Raw genomic sequence first — 21,012 nt, 5'->3', positions numbered from 1 at the left:
ATCTTATCTCTTTTGTGTAACTGTATGGAGGGCGAACGAGAATCATTTCACAAAAAAACTGAACAATTCCAGTGTCTTAGATGCCTCCTGCACCAACACACTGGGAAAATGTTTAAATATGCAAACGATTTCAAGGAAGACACAGCATTAAAGCAGCGAGAACACTGAAATCTGTCTCGGCACAAAGATAGCGGCCAGTTATTCTGTCATTCCCTCTTATTAAGTTGATCCGTGCTGAGTTTGTACAGTCTTAATGAGACTCACATTGAGGGTTATTAGCCTCATAGCAAACCAATGGCTTGTCCTAGAGCAATATAGCTTTAATGGTCCTCTAATGCGATTTGTCCTCTACCTGCCTGTCTCGCCCGATGTGCCTCAAGACAGTGACGAGGCTGAATTATTTATCTGCAGCAGATGGTCCTGATAGAGACGCACGCTCACGCTCCTCTGTGCCAAGATGCATGCCCCGATGTGGTGCTTGCTCACGCTGCAAAGTCAGGAATTTCCAATGAAGGTGTCCAGTCATGCCGAGCCGTGTGCAGACTTGTTGAATCTTCACCTGCTGTCCGAGCCCCTTTTATCTCCTTTCTCACTCTTATTCTGTAGTCTTATTCCAGCACTGCTGCCCCCCCTTAAATTAATCGACTGGCTTTTCATCCCACCTGTAGCCTCTGCAGGTTTCAGACTAATCAAAAAAGTAGAGGGTGCTTTCAGGCTTTATCAGATCGTATGTGCAATGGTGTCTGGCTGCAAGGCATGAATATGTCTTCAAAGGACTGTAACAAGAAACCAGGGAAGAAGAGTACGGTGTGTGTGTGTGTGTGTGTGTGTGTGTGTGTGTGTGTGTGTGTCGTCATATGTGGTTTTGTTGGGCGTTACTGGGGTGGACTAAAGCTCCAGAGGCTGATGATGATGATATTTGGTATATGGTGTGAACTTGGGGAAGAGGGGGAGAGTCAAGGAGGAGAGTGGGACACACATTCTTGGCTGCATCTGGACAGAGCGAGTATGCATGAAGAAGGGGGGGGGGGGGGGGGGGGGGGAGAGAGAGAGAGAGAGAGAGAGAGGGAGCAAGAAGGGGAGGAGAAAACTGGAAAACAGTCTGAGGGAAATGCACTACAGGGAACTGTGAGGCAGCAAGAGACAGAGAAGCTGAGAGGAGAGAGGGAGGCTGAACAAAGGGCACAAGTACTTGTTGGTTGATGTGTCAGTGAAAAAAGAGAGTAAGGCAGAGATTTGAACAAATCCTTACACCAGACACTTACTTCTTCTCTTTTAGCATTTTAAAGAGAAGCAGAGAGTGTGCCAAAAGGGGGGGAGCAAAGAAACCGTAGTCAGCAATGCATCACAGGTAGAAGTCCTGTTTTCTTAGTGACTTAGTTGGTATTCAGCACTGACAACCAACCGGGGAGCTGAATGAGTGAGGAAGGTGCACCACACACTCTCAATCTCCCACATGCTGAGGCTCAAGCACACACCTCAGCCGGCAGCACACAAACAGGAGGACCAATGCAGCTCCAAGCTTCCACTGACACAGGGGAGAAGAAGGTGAGTACCTCAATGCTTGGAGCTTTTTTTGCAGTTGTTGTTTTTTTTCCTTCTTCTCCCAACTGTGACTTAATCTGGGCAGGACTCAAAAAGTACTGTACAACTTAGAGCTTCAAAGGCTGTTTTTATCTGGCGCAGAGCGGACATCGTGCGACTGCCAGAGAGGTCCCACCGAGAGTCACACAATACTGCATTCCTCGTAGCCGGACTGGAATTCAACCCTTCCAGACACTTTGTTGCAGAGAACTGATCAAGCACTAAGAGAGAAAAAAAGCAAGAGTTAAAGACTGGAAATAAAGAGAAGAAAATTAGGGGATGCCGGGAATGTAGGTGCATCAGGAGATGCTTGGCTACTCTTTCTGCTGTTGCTACACAGGAGAAACTCTGTGTAAACAAAAGGTTTTAGGGAGTTTTTGTCTCTAAGCCCTGCGGAGCTGTTGATGTGACCACAAAGTGGAATTTAAGTCAGTGGTCTGTGTGATTTACTTACATCTCTCGGAGCTTTCACTACATTCAAACAGATCGAATGTTTCCACAGTTCACTCAGTTCACTTGAGTTAAAGAAGATGACAATATATTACTGACGAAAGAGAATCATTGGTCAAAAGCGACTTGAGTGAGTTTTGGAAAAATCCCTCTCCAGTTACATCACAATCACAACATTCCGCTCTTATTTAATGACGACGTGTTTTGGACTGAGAATGTGTAAGAGGCCGTGTGAGCTGCCATCCAAAAGAGGCGTATTGGCAGCTGGGCAGTGTTAGTAACAGCTGAACAGGCTGGATGGATCGTTGCTGACCCACACCCAGAGTACTGTACTGCTGGCTGGGGAGAAGCCTCTGATTCATGGGCACAGTTACTCCAACCGGGCCCTTGTTAAACTTGACGACGGGCCACAGCGTGGACACAGACATACATGATTGAACACGCGACTTTGTGGCAGGAGTTCAAAAAGATTTGACAAAAAAGCGGACTTGATTTGTGTGTTGTCTTCGGCCGGCTATTGCAAAGTCGGTTGTCAGGTACTCATGCAGTTTCTCAGGTAGTGTTTGTCCATTTGTCATCAATCAATATCCTGCCTTTCTGAGTAGAGAAATAGAGAGTCATGAAAGGTGGAGTATGGGAAAGAGAGCCAAATGAGATAAGAATGTGCGATGTGAGGATGTCCGGCCTGGGCCCCTCTCTCTCTTTCTCACTCTTTCTGGGCTCTTTCCACTTTCTCCCTCTCTTACTCTATTCATCAAAATCCAACTTCCTCTCCCACTCTCTCTCTCTCTGTCTCTGTCTCTCTCCCTCTCTCACTCCTCCAGATGGTGTGTTTCTGTACCATTCTGTCACCCAAATGTCTCGGGCCTGCTCCCCATTTCTCTCTCTCTCTCTCTGTTTACTCCGTCTCCTTGGAGTTGCCGAGTAACACACACTGTGCAGATATTTTAATTGTTAGTGCTTGAGTTATGAGAATATTCATTTTAGCCGCTCTTTTGTCCTCGGGTCTTTAGCTCTTTTTGTTTTGGATTCGCCTGTGAGTCCGGGTGCAAGATAGCTTAAGGGAAAGTTGGGTGATTAGCCAAATTAAACGTAGGAATTGAGCCAAATTGAGTCATTTACAGTCCGTCTGCCTCCCCGAACCAACAGGCTTGCATCGGGCTTGGAGGACTATCTGGAACATTGACTCTTCAAACACACAGCATCATATCCATGTTGTTCCTCGGGCCGGGACTTCTGTTTCTGTTCATTCCTTTTGCGTACGCTTACAGTGCCACACTGGCCTTCATATTTTGCCTGCTTTGGCTGTAGACATAGTGCCAGACAGTTGTCTGGGAGTGAAAATACACACTACCCATTGACTCCAGACTAATGCTAAGGTCAATTACCGATGATCAGCAGATAAATGCAGCTTCAAACAAAGACAAATAATTGGATTGGAGCTCTTTTAGATCAGAATGGGCAGGGTCTTAGTCTAAGGGGGAGGCTTATCCACCGCCGTGTTGGAGAGCTCCTAAAGTAAGTAAATTAAATTCATACGAGGTGCTTAACGCCGTGTACATGATGGACATCCCAGCTGAAACAATTGACACAGACACAGCGTGAAACTACAACCTGGTCCGGATCAGAGGCCTGAGCTCAGGGAGGATGCAACAGATGTCTCAGTTGTAGCAACATGTTGTCAACACTGTTGTACCACTGTTTGCTGAACATAAACACCGACATCCAGCAAACATGGGATTGGCGCGAAAAACACACACTTTGTCCAACCACGCACAAGGTCAGTTAGACTTCTGGATCACGTCTCTTTGAGAACAGAAATGCCTCTGCTGGAATCAACATGTAGCACCAAGATGTCTGGAGCACCGATCTGTAGTAACGAAATATGAATTATAGCTCACAGATTCCTCACTCTGTCTCTTCCCCTGTCATTTTCTCTGTCAGATGGATCCGGTGCAGAAGGCTGTGATCAACCACACCTTTGGAGTTCCACTGGTCAAGACCAAGCGGCCGGTCATCTCCTGCAACGTCTGCCAGATCCGCTTCAACTCAGAGGTACAGAAACATAAAACCAACCCAACACAACAGTGGCAGTCTCAGGCTGTCTAAGGGGCAGGGGCAAAAACATTTATCTAGCATGTGGGGCAGCACATGTGGCACTGCATCACATTCTCCCCGTTTAAGGGCACCCATTAATGCAATCTGTCTCGTTTTCCCCACTAGATGGGCATCCCGCAGGGCATTTTATTATGTTTTATCTACTGTTGGGTCATCCAAGAGGGCAGTTCATCATGTGTTGTCAACTGGAAGGGTACCCTAGAGGATACTTTATCATGTTTAGTCTACTGTAAGGGCATAAAATAGGGCACTTTTACTGCAGTTCTTTCAAACATGTGGCTTTTAATATGCTGCATCTTGCTGTTTGTACACATACAACTCTCACCTCGTTCAGTTTTTCATTAGAAGTGTGTTGGAAGGATTTCTATCCTGTTTTCTCTCCCGCGAGAGGTGTTGACTCAGAATATGTTGCACATTTGTTTGGGCTGTGTTTTGGCAGTTACTACCAGGATTGGAATTTATTTTGTTTCAAGACGTTGTGGAGTTAGCAGCAACAATCACTGCAGCATGAAAACCAAAAGGAGCAGCTGCACAAGCCAAGGGGGAGAAATACGATTTTTCCCCTGCGTTCTAAAAAGAGATTTTCTCTCGCCCATCAACGCTGACAAAGCTTGATTAAAATCTTCAACGTGTGGAAGTTAATTTCATCATTGCCATGAAGTAAGAATACTCCTTTTTTGTGTAATTCTATCAATTAGATTTTACAGCAGTTTCATCTGTTTGTCCACATGGTGTAGTTTATATATAAACTCATAATGGGAGTTTAATGGTGTGTTGTACCCATGGGCAACTTGCCTAGATGACAAATTAAAGAATACCAAAATCATAATGGAAGTATTTCATGTGTAGGGATGATTCCCAGGCTTTTCTTCTAGCTGTGGACAACACGTCCATAGGAGCGATGTATGACAACACCGGTGCCAAATGTCATGTGTGCAGTGTATAATTTGGCTGTGATGCTCTGTATTCAGTGGTGTAGACATCAGGGCAAGGGCGTACATCTAACATTAAGGAGTGGACCGGGGCTATATATACTCCTCAGGTCTACAATTATGGTTTTCATGTGGTCAGGGAGCTGCAGGGCTGTAATCTTGAGTTTAATCTTTGCAGCTTTCTGTGCTGTATATCTTTATAGGCACGGGAAAGCGTTAGACTGGTGTTTGTTTGTTTTTTTATAATAAAATCAGCCCCACAGCTAAGTGGTCTAATACATGTCTGATGGACAGATAATATGGACGTATCCTAAATGCCACTAAGGCTATGAATCATTGGGCAACTTACTCTAGGTATGTATTTAATTTTTTCAGTTTCAAGAGTGACCTACTGGCCAGAAGGGCAACAAAATAATAGTAGTTTTCAGTTGCTATAAGATAGAATAAAGCATAAACACTAGGATTTTCTAAATCTAAAATTAAAATAAAGAAGGAATAATAAATGTGAGAGGATATTTTAGGTTTCTGAGAATTTGATCACCCCAAGGTCACAGTAGGTGATACCTGCAGCCTTGGCTTTTCTTCTGGCTCCTGACTGATAAATACATACACATCACACATGAATCCTCGGGATTATGATATGCAGGTTTACACCACCTCCCTGCTGTCATTGTCACTTTCCCTTCCACAGTACACAAGAGAAAAAAATGCACACTGCAGTATATCAGCAATGTCAAGCTTGCAGCAGGCTGTGTGTAATCTGTGCTGTCCTACTAAGCTCGTCTGGAGAAAACCTGCCCTTTATATCGCCATAGACTCCACACCCACACTGTTCTCTTATACATAATGTCAAGTCAGGATGAATATTCAATGGGTGAAAATAAGCACAAAACCCTCTGAAGAATCCTGCGCTGCATTGCTAACCTCATTTTTCTAGTCCGGGGCTCTGTCTTGGGATAGAACGATTATTTTGTCCTTGATGTTGACATTTCTCAGTTTTCATCTGCCATCTGTGTGTTGATTGGGTTGTTAGGTCAAAGAAAGTGATGGGGGGCTTTGTATGCATCTGTCTTCAAAGGATCCACTTCTACCTTCCTGCTCGCGCCCCGTGCTCCCCTCATTTCACGCATCATTTTGCCATCATCCATGCGTCCCCATTTGGTCTTTCTCTCTGTGCCTCTTTCTTTCCCTGCTTGTCTCTCTCTCAGCAACATCCCCTCCCCTCTTTCTCTCTGTCTCTCTATCCCATGCTACATTATTTACAGTGTGGAAATTCCTAAAATTGCCTGCCACTAGTTATTATAAGATGCATTCGTCAAGGGCATGGCTAAGTGTCTGGATCTGACAGCCCCAGTGCATCTTGGGAAACTGGGCGAGAGGAGACTTGGAGGAGAAGGAGAGGGGAGGAGTGAAGGATCGGGGGGAGGGCTGATGCCCCACTGTTCCCTGCACCGTGTGGTGGTGTGAGGTGTTAAATGGTGGTTTATAATAACCTTGGTGGCGTGCTGCATTAGTGACATCATAGGCTCCTTCACGCTGCATTGACCAACGTCACAGCTGCTGCAGCAAGGCTGTAGGCTGAGATACAGCTCTCCCACCCCCACTCAGTTTTCTACTTGTTTATTGTCCCAGTCATTTTCTCTCACTTTTAACTTCCTCTCCCTTACCCCTGCCTCTTCGTCTCCTCTGGAGCTGCAGCTGTAGCTATGCTGTAATATCTCCTCGGAATGATAGTCATGCTGGAAAACACTTGTTCAGTTTGAACCCTCCGCATAATGAAATACAGGCATCGCCGGCTGTGGTACAGCTTTTCCTCTCTTCTCCTCATCTTTTTTTGCTCTTTTATGATTCCAACTCTCAGTCCAAGTATTTACATCAATTTCCTTGTCTTGTAGTTCTCTGGCTTTCTACCATATCTCCTTCGTTTCCCCATCATTCTCTTTCCCTTCGTCCAGGATCTCACACAGATACTCAGCTGCCTGGCAATTTATCGCCTTGGCTTGGTCGTAGAGGTTAAGAGAGCCTCAGTGGCGGCTTTGCTGTGCACCATCATATACCCGTCTATCTCCCCTCATTCCTGCTTTCATCTGAGAGGTCACTACGATTTCAGCAGCCTTCCAAACCCACCCACCCACCCACCCTTCGCACCCACAGCTCTCTCTGCCTTGATCTGCAGGCTTGGCTAAAGCAGCTCCTTAAGACCCCTTTGACAGGATACAGTTACAGAGAGTCTGCTATAACTAGAGACCAGTTTGTCATCATGATTTACAAGAAACATGTGATCTTCAAAATCGCTACAGCCACTGCCCAGTGTTTACCATGCCAACTCATGTCCCAGATGCCATCAGGCGCACACATACAGCAAACATGCACAACTGGGCTTATGAGCATTACCCATCACCCCCTGCCCCCTGCCTGTGTATCCTCATTCCCGAGCCTGTAGTCGGTGTGATGTCCTAAATTCTCCAAGCCTTTCAGCACCTATAGCAGCTGTCTGCCCCTCTTCAAGACCATGTCTCTCTCTGGCAACTAACCGTAATCCAGCCACTTAATAATCATCTTCATCATCGGTCCCTCGACACGAAGATTATTTGGCCAGCAAAAACACATGACATGACACATCTGCTCAGAAAGGACTGCTTGCGGAGACAGCAGGGAGCTATCAGACTCAAGTGCTGCACTAATATAAATATATCTGTGTCAGTAAGGAGCCTATTTGTGCTCTTAATTGGGGGCCTCTTAAACCATGATAGAGGGGAGATAAAGAACGGGCGAACAGATGGAAAATGGGGTTACATGAATACCCCCTGCCCACCTGTTTGCATGTGTGTGTGTGTGTGTGTGTGTCGTCGTACTGTGAAGCTAGACCGCTGGCAGCTCAGTATAGCAACCCTGCATCTCATCCTCCATGTTGGCCCAGACACACATACCACTGTGCAGACACACGAACATACTAGAGGCAGAGGCAGACAAGCGGGAGTCTCCTGATGAATGAGTTGCCACTGTTATTTACTCTCTGAACAAACACATTAGCTAGTAGCTAGCTTTCATCAGGAGATTAGCCGAACTAGCTTCTGTTACAGATCTCTGCACCATGTTTTGTTGTTGTTGTTGCTGGAATGCAGGATGATCTCCAGTCCCTGAAACCTCCAGACTCAGAGTCCTTATCACATTTCATCTGATATATAACATACATGGTCTTAGCTGCCTGGAAGCATTTATACTATAAGTTAGCTGGGACTCTACAAGAGCCTCACCCTGTTCAGTGAGCAGCAGAAAATGGTCATTGCATATCATTATGTTGTACCAGGTGCCCATATATGCCAGCCTCACACTGATAATGTGTACTTTCAAGGGCTGTAGCCTACCAGTCTGATTCTGACTTATCTCCATCAGCAGAGATTTCCCCACACGTTTTGTGGGTCAGTGTCTGCAGTCTTTACTTTAGTAAAGCTCAGACTACCTCTTTTAACTGCCATTCACTGCCATTCATGTTGAAACATTGTGTCAAGTCGCAAATTACTGTACTACTTTAATAAAAGCCGTTAAAAATTGCGCATTGATATCAAGTCACGTCTGCGTATGTACAGCAGGTTCTGGGTGCACTTGTTATTTATGTCCGGCTGCTTCCAGTTTGTGTAAGTGGCCCGGGTGGAGCTAGCCAGGAATATAAAGTTCAAGAATGTCTCATTTCAGCGTACGCCGACCTAAATAACAAGCGCACTCTCTCGGCTCAAGGAACACGTGGTCCCTTGGCTGCATCCCATTGGCCAATAGTTATCTGGCTCGCTCTGATTGGACTTTCAAACCCGGAAGCGGCGAGATAAACAAAGCTCGGTTTAAGAAGATACTGGTCGGAGAACAACTTCACATGTCCCAGCATGAATATACTGGGAGAAGTTGAAAATCATTCATTCAGGGGGCAACTGTTGCGCAGTTTCAGTACGAGCCTGAAATTCACACAAACCCGAGGTCTAACTTTCGGCCAATCGTCGACCTCCTTTATATGTTGGTTCCGCCCTCTGATCCGTCAATCACAAAAAGGCCAAGACAGCCGTTGAGCTGAACGTTGTTATTACACCTGGAAAAATAGTTTCTTACAAGAACTTAATTTCTAACTCATATTTGAGATAAATTGAGGATTTTAATGACGGGGTGAGTTTTAATTAATCTTGACCAACATTTGCAGGTATATTCTGTAACCTGAATATGGACAAAACATAAACAAACGATCTAATACAAATCACACAATTTTGTTAAACATGCTAGAGGTTTATGTAAGCTAGGGGACCGATGTTGTCGATGGATATTGAGATGTAGTTACACTGGTATGGTAAATAATGCATGTGTGTTGTAGATAGTGTGGCATCTCACTGACCCCCGTTCAACCCCATCCCCCTACGCCCTGGCATGTCTGTTACCGTGGCTACAGTAATGAAAGCTGGAGCCAAATATTGTCAGGGTGTTTGTAGAGGTTTAGACTGCAGACCAACTATGTTAAGTAAACTTTAAGCAGAGCAATTATATACCACAAAGCAGACAAACTGATCATCCAGAAACAGAAGTGCTGTTAGACTCAATCTACTGCATTATCATTTATTCTTAATTTGAAAACCTGACAACAAGATGACTAAGGGACAAGGGGATGAGGTCTTGGTCTCGAATGTCTCCATCCCTGCATCATTGCATCTTTTTGTTTCCAAGCTTGTAATCCATTTATCCTGTTGCTGTAGACCTGCCAGCTGTCTGTGGCTCCAGTCCTTAGAGTACAGGGCCTATTGAATAACATGCATCATAAGGATGAGCATGTGTATGTGTCACAGTGAGTCTAATCCAGCCTGCAATGTTTTATTCACCACGTCCAAGATAAACTGTTTTTTTCCTCTGTGTTCTCTTATAGAGTCAGGCAGAGGCCCACTACAAAGGAAACCGGCATGCCAGGAGAGTCAAAGGCATCGAGACCTCTAAGAGTCGCCCTCAGGAGGGGGACAAGCCTCATACTATGCCCCCCATCTCCTCCCCATCTCCGCCCAGCGGCCCTGGCACTGCCCCAGACAGCGAGCCCAACAAAGCGGGTGAGCAAGCAGAAAATATTTCCAGCGCTTGTGTGAGTCTTGTTGCCGAAATAATCATTTCAATATGTGTGAGATGTTTAGAGGCTTATCGTTTTGCTGGAAAATTAAATGGAAAAAGTGTAAGAATAACAAAGGCGTCTAATCACAGTGGCTTTGCAGTATGTTGTTCTTCTTGGGAGCATCTCAGCTCTCTGTGTGGTCCAAATGCGGTTGGAGCAGAGCTTGTGGCCAACAAACCAGCCACACAAGCCTCAATTTATAATGATAGTCAAAGTTTATTTGAATAATAAGGAAGTGACTTTAAAAGTGGGACGCAGATGGAGCAAAAATGGACCCCCTGCATCCAGGGCTACAGCGAGGACGTTATTGCCACTCTGAAAGCAGATACAGTAAAAACATTGCAAATGCTTGAAGAAAAACAGCCTCTGATCAGAAACCTAAAGGGAAATAGGTTTATAGAAAGCCTGGCCCAGGCTTAAATTGAAATGCCAGCACAAATCTAGTGACTGATTCAGTTTATTATAATCAATTGTATCCTCTGGCAAAAGAAAAAACATATTTTACAAATGGAATAATTGCCTAATTGTCTACAACACAAATTATGAAAATAGTTTATGTGCCTAAAACCAATGAACAAATGTTCAGTCGTAAGAGATTAGCACAATGCCTTCGGTCGATCTTGCTCGGCCAATGAGGACACAGAGATTAGTAGACAAACCAGATGTCAGGTGCTTTCCGAGTGACAGCTTGATCAAAGAAGAAGCATCATCGCCCTACCACAAACACAATCCTCTGTATTAGTCCAGTCCAACCACAGCAATGCTTTGTTCAACCCAGCAACGTTAAACTGGTTTGGTGTCCAGACATTTAGACTGTGAGCAGGTGAGTTGGCATATGCATGTGGCAGTTTCTTGGCACTGTGGTGTGCATAAGTGTGTGTGTGTGTGTGTGTGTGTGTGTGTGTGTGTGTGTGTGTGTGTGTGTGTGTGTGTGTGTGTGTGTGCGTGTGTGTGTGTGTGTGTGTGTGATGTGTGCGTATTGCCAAGTACAACACCATAACCACTGAGTCAAAATAGCCCATGTAGCCTGAGCTCAGCGTGGTAATGAGTGCTTATTGAGACTTATTGAGAAAAATAAAAAATGACACCATGGTGGCCGAGACCAGAAAACTAAGTCAGCGTCTGAAAGGACAGGGACAGCAGCTTTAATGAAGATTAATTAATTGCTGGAAGATTAATTTATTAGTTGGCAAGGCTCTTTCTTTAGCAGAATCTCTTTAGCCCGGTCTCTGTTGCCTCAGTCTTACTTTCTCCCTCTTCCTGTCTTGCTCATCTTCCTATTTCAAGCTATAATTCAGACGCTGAGTGCTTTGTGCCTTTGCCCTTTTCCTTTCTCCACCCAGAGTTTTCCATTCCCTCAGTGTCACCACTCCGTCCTTGGATCAAACACAAGGCAATGAATAGACCAGCCGTGTTTTGGTGACATTTACAAAAGGTATCTGTAGCTGACTGTTTACCAGACATTTACACCTTATTGATAGGAGGGCACAGAGCAAACAGGATACATGAAAAGATGAAACGCAGGTCCAATAAAAGACAAAATGCTACATAGTACCAGAGCAAAGACCTGAAGATTTCACTCTTTTCAAGCATAAAAATATCACTGAAGAATTTCTTCGAGCTGAGCTGATCCCATGGGGGATCTGAGGATCAGCTCCAGGCCTGTGACCATTCGTAAGACTTCCAGGGGTGAACTCCAAAAGCATGAGAAGCCAAAACAAGTCTGCCTGACCGAGATCTGAAAGTAGCAACATGTGAAAGAATGCCTTTTTCCATTCAAGCCTCTTTCTCGTGACCCTGGAAACTTATCTCTTCCTGATCGGCCTGCATGCTCTCTTGCATGTGAGTGTGTATGCATCTCCCTGTACGATCCTGTCCCCTCTGCTTCATGGCAGGGGGGACAGATCCCAGGCAGCTGTGCAGGATGGACTCTGTTTTGGCCTGTGTGCACGCACAACACATACACACTCACACACAAACAACGTGCTCAGACACATGCAAGCACACACAGACGGACGGATGTGGAAAAGTACACATTTCTCACAACACAGAGCAGCGCTTGTTGTTGATTTTCTGCTTCCTGTTAATGGTCTGTTTGTTGATCTGGTATTTTACGCAATGACTTCCGAGACTTTCAGATATAATACAGTGAAAGTACAGTCTAGCATTGGTGTGATGACCTTCTAAAGCATCACTTTTCATTAGCGTATCAAATGCAGTCAGCAGGAATGGCCGTAATCAGGACACACCGAGACCTTGCTGAAGGCTCAAACAGTGAAAGGTCATGGCAGTGCTGTTGGTTCCTTAACTTTCTATCAGAGCGGGTCGTGAGTTTTGTAGACCTCGGAGGGTTTGTGGTAGCCCCCAAAGAGGAGACCCCTTGGCTTTTGGGAAATTTGGCCTGGCGAGCTGAGGGGTTTGGCTGAGCGATGGAGAGACAGCTGTTTACTTGGAGAGAAAATGATGTGCTCTTCCCTCCCTCCTTCCCCTCCTCTTTATCCCTCTGCTGTCCCACTCTAATGAAGAGTCCTGTTAAAACCACCCTGATATTATGACTCTTTAGTCTACACAAACACTCACACACACACACACACACACACAAGGTCAATTAAACAGATGACTTTCGTGGGCTCGGGTTGCATGGCTATGATGATACTAAAGTATCAAGTCACACAGAGCTGATGTGCTTCCCCCCCTTAAATTAGCTATTTGGTTGAATCAACCTGAAATAATCAACATAAGTATCTAATATACATACGTGTGTGTTTGTTTGTGTGTGTGTGTTTATGTGTGTGTGTGTGTGTGTGTGTGTGTGTGTGTGTGTGTGTGTGTGTGTGTGTGTGTGTGTGTGTGTGTGCGTGTGTGTGTGTGTGTCAGAGTTCGGATGCAGGGCAGACTGGGAAAAAGGCACCCAACTGCATTATGAATGAGGCTCGGCTCTTGTAGGGCCAGCATTGGGTTTCTTAGCTCGTTAATCATTAAGAATGGGCACACACACACACACACACACATAGAAATATACCTACCAACAAACAATCATGCCCACACACTCCTGTGTTAAACCTCCTGGTAAAACGAATCTCACAACACTCAAAAACAATAAGGCAAGCCTCTGTAATCGGTTCACTTTGTTTAAGATTAACACCACACCATCACCCGGGATTGATTACTTCAATAACTCTGATGTTCCGCTTTAAACGTTTAATTTTATACAACACTCCTTTATACAATGCCTAAGAGCCTTATTCCACAATCATATCTTTTTTACATTTCCAAGAAGCTATTGCAGAGACAATTTCACGCTAAAATAATCAGGATGAACTTCGGCTCTTGCAGTAAACAACAGAAGTGGTTTTGAATAAGTTTATATTAAGTCCTGTGGCTTTATCAACAAAACGTCCCCCCGTGGACTGCATACTATACATAGCTTTAATTTCCTGCAGTGGATTAAGCCAATTCAGACACACCAGGCTCAAGTGTAAAGCATCTGGACTGAGTTATCTCCCTCTGCTGACCTCTCCCTGTGAATAATGCCTTCCTATGTGAGGCCAGCTAGCAGGGAAGATGGTCACTTAACTGCATTAATGTAGGTTTAATTACCCCTTTAGTTGCTGGAGATTCATATAACTGACATTAGGATTCTAAGGGCAAGAAAACAACAACAATTTGTCACAGCTACTCGGAGGATAGCAGATCGTGAATATTTCCTGTTTTTCATTTTATTCAGCATGACAAAAGGAAACACTTTGCTGCTCAATGAGATTCGTAATGCGGGGTTGCTGAGACGGACAGTGAGTTACTGTGGCATTGGAGGCCCTGAGGGGTTAACCTCAGGCTGAACCTTTTTTTAAAGGGCTTCGGAGAAATGCAATGTGGTAGGAGGTGAAACGGTGACCGGATGTGATGGTTTGCTAAGGCAGACTTCCAGGCCATCATGGATCATGAAATCCCTCATTACTATTTGGCCAACCCCCTCTTCCCCCCACCCAGTCTTCCCTTGTTTCTAAGTCAAACCACATGTTACAGATGCTGCAGATTCCATGTTTGTTTCTCTACATTGTAATACAGTTATGTGTGTGTGTGTGTGTGTGTGTATGCGCCTGTGTGTGGCCGAAGTTATAGTTCTCAGCTCTGAAATCCACTTTACCAGCCGGCAGCAGTGTGGCAGAGTAAGCTCATTATGAGTCACAAAGAGCACTTAACCTCACACTGCTCCTGGTTTATGGACTCCTCAATGTCATATTGTGTCACAATAAAAAAGAAAATCTCCTTTTTGTCTTTTTCAAACAAAAATCATCTGTTTGACAAACGCTCTGCATGTGCAGCCAGCAGCGTTGCAGCTGGAAACTTCCAAAATGGAAAGAGAGAGGGAGTTTTGATCCCGGATAGCAGTGGGATGGAAAGCACTCACAAAGGCATCTTGATCAGAGGTGATGCAATGGAGCAGCCAGAGCAACTATACATTACACAGATGATTATATTGTTACATAAGACTCACAAGGTGGAACAAAAACATAAATATATCACAACCCCCAGATGGACTGTCTGACCAAATGACAAAGCATGTTGGAATGCTTAAAGGGAAATTTAGCAGTCCAAATCAATATTTGTTTTCTTCCTCAAAATACTCCATGTTATCCCTTTAATACCATAATCTAGGGGGGGTTTCCATTGCCTGCCCTCTGCGCTACAGTACATCCTGTGGAGTTTGGAGAAAGGCCTGCTGGTCCCTTCTGATGAGGGGAGCTCGGAATACCCCACCCATATTTACAGGGTCTTTTTTTCTCAGCCAACACCCGATGCTTAGTGAATACCGAAGGCATTGCGTATGGGAGTGGCTGACCAGAAACATGTGTCTGGAAATGCACGTATGAACATGTTTCGTGATTTAAAGAGAAAGAGTACCCATCATGCAATCAAACACATGCGATGATTGGAAACAAGAGGAGAGCTCACTTAATGATGTTTTCCTTTCACCGTGACAAAGCAAATGCTATCTTGCTTCGGAGCCGGCCAAAAACAACAGGTGTGTTGGAAAGAGTCAAAACTTGCACATGCTGTGGTATCTGTTTCCTATTTCTTTCTTCGGGAACGTTTCAATAAGAAGAGACCACATCAGTGAGAGGCCGGCTCCAAAAACTTCAAAAAGCCTAAGATCATATTAAACATGTGCCCATGCCTCGAAACATATGGGACATACGTGTTCCTCCTGTGATGCATTTTATATGTAATTTAAATTAAAAGGGACTCCTTTTAACCACTTAATGCCTATATGGTATAGAAAATTAAAAGAAAAAACAGCTTCCATCTGTTGGTTTGTCTAATGTAGCAGACCATGGCGTCCACATTCACTGGGTGTGGTACTGTGGACGATGTGGTCCAACAGAGTTATAGAGTTTGTGTCAGCGGGACTTTGCTTCACTGCTGAATTTAAAGTCAATGAAGTCAGTAGTAAAATACTTTATTGTTTGAGTTGAGCATTTGACATTTATTCTGTTTCTCTCTTTGTCTTTGCAGATGAAACACGGCCTCTGTCACAATTAAATGGGCCCCTGCTGGCCCCGGGGCCCCTTCCCCCCCTTACCACACCACCTACCCCACCCATGGACTCCCCCGTCCCCTCGATGTGCCCCCTCCTGCCCACCCCCACTCCTCCTCTCCTGAACCCGCCTTCCTCATCCTCCCCAGGCTGCGGCGCTGTCAGCGCCAGCTCAGAGCAGCCTGGAACTGGACCCCCAGTTTCAGGGGCCGCCGGCGCCTCCAGCCCGTCCAATCCGGAGACAGAGGAGGACAAAGCCAAGAAGCTGCTGTACTGCTCACTGTGCAAGGTGGCTGTCAATTCCTTGTCACAGCTGGAGGCCCACAACAAAGGTGGGTGACTCTCTGAGCTCTGATACCTAAGAACTGCTGTGGTGCTTCTGCACTTTACAGAAATGTGCTGGCAATCAAAGCAAGTAGAATTAACTGTGTCGTTCTTGGAACTTCTGTTGATAAAATATGTGTTCCTGGAGGTGGAACTATTTTCAGCTATGTTTGGATTCTTCTCTGTGTACTCAAACCCCACTGCTGCTGCTGATGATGAGGATGAGGATGTTGTTGCTGTAAACAAAATGTGTCACATGCTGTGCCGAAGCCATTTTGCCAGGAGAGGCCCATGTAAATATCTTTTTAAACTTATATTATTTAATTTAAGATCCCTTGGTCTCCTGCTACTTCACACTATGTGCATTGGCACTGCCCTCACAATTCGTTTTGATTACGATTCACGAGGTAATGATTCGAATTAATCCGATTCTACGATGCATTGCGATGCATCAAAATTCTATTGCACACAACAAGGCAAATTTGTCATCAGTCATGAGGCAATACAAGCAGTCAGATATTGAACAACAGATTTCATTGGCTGCTATGTGTGTATTACCACTGTCCTGTATCTTTGACATAAATGTCATTAAATAAAATAAAATTGAATGGTACAGGGTATTGAATATGGCATTTTCAAACCTGAAAAAGAAAACGTAAATCACTGCTTTAAGTGCTTTGAATCTCTTCTCCCTGCTTTTGATCATATTCACTGAAACCGACACTACGCTCCGATAGAACAACATAAATCATCCGGTTAAAAAAAAAACGCGCCTCTACGTGCACGTAGAGCCTGTTGTTTGTTTTGCGCTCGTCCACTCAGCGCAGTTCACAGTTCGTGCACACGCCACAGATCCCCCCTCACACATGTTACAATAACACAGGCGCACGCCTCAAGCTAGGCATACGCTAAATGACGTTAGCAGTTGCTATCTGAGTAAGTTAGCCAGCCTACCTCTGTGTAGCGTGTAATCCATGCCGTTTATCGATGACACGGGCGAATCTGGTGCACGCGCACTGACGAGCACTCCATGGGAGGGAGGGGAGGAGCTCGGTGGTAGAGGGGGCGGGGCCTGAGTGTTGTAAACATTCGGAATGTGACTCGATCTGCCGACTGCGACTTTAGTTACCCGTCTATCGCGGTCATCTACCTCTGTCTAAGCCATCTTGATACTTTGTTGTTCGGAAAGAGCCCCCGGAAGTAATTGAAACTTCACAACTTTATTGTCCACTCGAGGCCAGAAAATAAACAGTGACATAAACGATGCCACATCGATGCTGAATCGTACATGCCCCGCATTGCGATGCATCGCCGAATCGATTATTGTTGACACCCCTACTTCACACTACCACCAACGCCGTTACATTACATGTCATGCTCTCTCTGGTTCCCTTTCTGTTTAAACGGTGTGATTGTGGCGTGTTGAGGCGCGTCATCTTTCCGTGATCATGGCGGGATCTCCGTCAGAATGACTTGACTACACCCCAGCAGAGGGTACTGAGAAGGACAATGATCAGCAGATAAGTGATCTGTTTGACACTGACGGACTCACTATCGCTGACTCCTGGTTTCAGGACCTCCGTCAAGGTGCTTCACCCGTGAATGTGCCCGCTCTCTCATACCATACTCTGCTAACATACCCTACTTCCTTCACCCACGTAGAGACATGATTATATAAAAAGAAAACTCTACCCCACTCAAACATTCATGATTCGTCTTGTCATTTGCTGCACGCAGCATAAAGAAACGCTCCCCATAGCTTCAAGCCTTCCACTTGAAAAAGTTGCAGAGGAGGACGGTTAAGGCGGGTAACCACAGCAGGAGGGAATAACAGAAAAATATGTCATGTGGCTGAGCTCAACCACAATACGGTCTTCAACATTCTGTCAGACAGCTTTCGCACCTGACAACACGTTCTCCAAATACCCCGAGGTGCCTGCTGCCTGCTTTAATCCTTTCTGCCCTACCAACTTAGCTCGCCGTTTGACCTTGTGTCCCTTTGAGGACTGTTTGTATCCGCCGACCTCCACTCTTTATTATTTATACCCTCTCCTCCTACACAAGAAAAGCCACAGAGACACAACAGACAATGGAGGGACTTACTCCACATCAGTGTAACTGAATCCCATTTGCTTTGAGTAATGTTTGGTGCAGCCAGACATGAAAGCAGCCAACAAATACCTCTTAAGGTTGGATGAAGCATCAATCAATAAAAGTGCAATCACTGCCACTATTATGGTTGGATTAAGGCTTTTTGCAGCTCATGCTTTATCATTATATTGAAGTCCAACAACTTCACAACAATCAACTTGTGTTACCGCGCGTCTGTCAGCTAACATTTTTATGATGTACACCCACTTGTAACTATAACAAGAGATTACACACGCAGCTTATTAGGGCTTCTACACATGACCCCGGGGCCACGGCCTGCTGTCAGCTACTTGGCTCCAAAGTTCATCCCCCGACTGACAATGACTTGAAACAGTTGAGGAAAACAATCTGGAAACGATCACCCTCGCTCATTCTCAAAATGAGAAGTGTGCATGTTAGCTGGGTTCAAAAATAAAAGCATGTGTTGGGCAGACATGAGCAGCATGCGTGGCGTGCTGCAGAATGAAAACCCAGAAGATACAAAAAAGGAGAAAGATTGATGTGTAGGTAATGTTTTTTTTCTACAGTTATCTGCCGACCCATGGCCTATTATAGTTTTCAAATGAGCTTTTTATGTTTGTGTGTTAGTTTATACCATGAATCAAACTTAGAAAGCCAAAAGAAAATCCACTGGCCCATCCATTGTCAAACCAAAATAGAACAAAGGCAGAAGCAGACAGCCTAAGAGCACATTTTTGGGCCACGAGTGAAATCTGTCATTCCAGCCCCTTCCTCCCCAGTGAAGCCCACAGCCTCCATGTTCCCCAGCAGCACCCCCACCCCCACCGTTCCTCTACTGTAACTGAGACTATGTTCAAAGTGATTTTAGAGAGTGACTCAAAGTCAGAACCAACGACAGCGGGATGCTTTTAGAGGCATGGGGGTCAACGGCAAGGCATGACTAAAAGTTTTCAGCCAAGAACGAAATGTGTGATTATTTAATGAGAAAGTATTCTGGCCCGCTCTTTGGTGTGTTGCTTTGCAGGCCACTTGAAAGTGAAAGTGATGTGCAGGAGCACCTCTCTGTATGCCGTCGACTTTGTCCCTAGAGAGGGATTCGCTCAAATTCAGAAAAACACTGCATGTAGAAATATGTAAACATATGAAACATACAACCCCACAGTTAACAATCTCTTGTGACATCTATTCTGTCTGGATCTCTGCATTGTGTGGACTCTAGGGGACCATTAATCTGTGTGCAGTACTTGGCATTGCCAAGAAACACATCTGTTGTGTATTTTAATAGTTTTTTTTGCATCTGGTGTTACACATCCATCTGTAATGGAACAGCACCTATTTTGACTATTCAGCATTATGAATACAATTGTATATGGCTATATCTAAATAGGTCTACTTCATGAAAAGGTAAAAAAAAAAAAGTGCAGGTGTCATGATTGGTGCAAAACATTTCTGACTGCAAATCCACCCTAAGATCAGTCAAACCTGCTTCTCATAATAACTGCATTAAATTTTGACATTTACAATCAACATGATTGATCTTGACAGTGAGGGTTCAGTGGTCCAGCAATGTTATTGATGGCACATATGCTAATGTATGGTAATATGATTAACTACAGTTCACACATCCACCCCTGATCTCACCCACTCTACTGATCAAACACTATTCACCATTTCTTGTAATAGTAACATGAGAGGAGGCTTTGAGTTCATCTTCCAGCTGCACTGCTTGCTTGCTGCAGCCCTCTTGTGGCAGAAATGTACCACTGCAGCTTTATACAGTGACATGATATGCACAATATGTTGTGCATATGTGGTCAATTATTAGATAGAGTGAAGCCAATGGTAAATTTCCTTCACCCCCCGATACTTGTCACTGTCTCTCCATCACTGTTATGACTTACAGAGAAACACTGTTCAGACTATTGTTAAGCCAGTCAGCTGGAAAAGGCATGACTCATAAGTTATAAATAGAGTTGCATCTCCAGTGTATGATTTCATTCCATTCTATTAGCTTCTAAATATGTCATTTCATCTTGGCTAATGGCACTGCTGACCTGTGTTCATGCTCGTGTGTGTTTGTCTGCAGGTACCAAACACAAAACTATCCTGGAGGCACGGAGCGGGCTGGGCCCCATCAAGGCGTATCCACGCCTGGGCCCCAAGCCTGTCGGTGAGCAGGGAGGGGGGCCGGTGGACCCCAACACTCAGGAAAGAACCTTCCACTGTGAGATCTGCAACGTGCGGGTCAACTCTGAACTGCAACTCAAACAGGTAGGAGGAGAAAAATATGCATGTATTTTTATCCAATAATATTATAAATCAATTGGATTTGATAGTTATCTGTAAAATAATTTACATACAATATAACAAGCTTTTATGAAATTCTCTTTTCGTTAACATAAAGCCAGAGACTCAAAAAGGGTCCACAGAGACTAAGACATTTTACAGTGTAAAGTGGCAAATATTTTAACTTAAAGTTAGAGTAAGTCATATTCCTGTACTTCTTCCTTTCAGCACATATCAAGTCGAAGGCACCGGGACGGCATGGCGGGCAAGCCTAACCCCCTCCTCAGCCGACACAAGAAGCACAGGGGAGCTGATCTGACGGTAACCTCCCAAGTTTCACTCTTAAATTCTGACTCCTCCTGTCCGACACAATCGGCAAACCTGAGATCGGCAGATCAGATAGACGGGGATAGTCGAGAACATGACGTGTGTGAGGCCTTGGTGCACTCAGAGTGTGTTTATTTGATCCCTACAATAGCCTGCCAGTTGTTCTGTTTTTGGCTGCTGAAAATGTTTAACTCAATTAAACCAAA

General features: G+C 44.8%; 1 protein-coding gene across 3 annotated transcripts in view; it reads left to right on the top strand.

The window, feature by feature from the left end:
* Positions 1-21,012, top strand: part of znf385a (zinc finger protein 385A) — a 57,659-nt gene that overhangs the window by 33,093 nt on the left and 3,554 nt on the right. For 2 of the 3 annotated variants that reach the window (XM_084016288.1, XM_084016289.1), the window contains exons 3-7: positions 3,979-4,089; positions 9,985-10,159; positions 15,736-16,089; positions 20,280-20,464; positions 20,708-20,800. In XM_084016288.1, coding sequence (XP_083872414.1) covers positions 3,979-4,089; positions 9,985-10,159; positions 15,736-16,089; positions 20,280-20,464; positions 20,708-20,800 — 918 coding nt within the window. Of the gene's footprint in view, positions 1-1,195; positions 1,549-3,978; positions 4,090-9,984; positions 10,160-15,735; positions 16,090-20,279; positions 20,465-20,707; positions 20,801-21,012 lie in introns of those variants that run through there. The other variant, XM_084016290.1, reaches the window with a different exon arrangement.

The sequence above is a fragment of the Eutrigla gurnardus genome (assembly GCF_963514095.1).
Source record: "Eutrigla gurnardus genome assembly, chromosome: 8".
In the NCBI taxonomy this organism is placed as follows: domain Eukaryota; kingdom Metazoa; phylum Chordata; class Actinopteri; order Perciformes; family Triglidae; genus Eutrigla; species Eutrigla gurnardus.
Note: the sequence above shows the minus strand (reverse complement) of the source record. Positions and strands in the feature narration are given on the sequence as shown.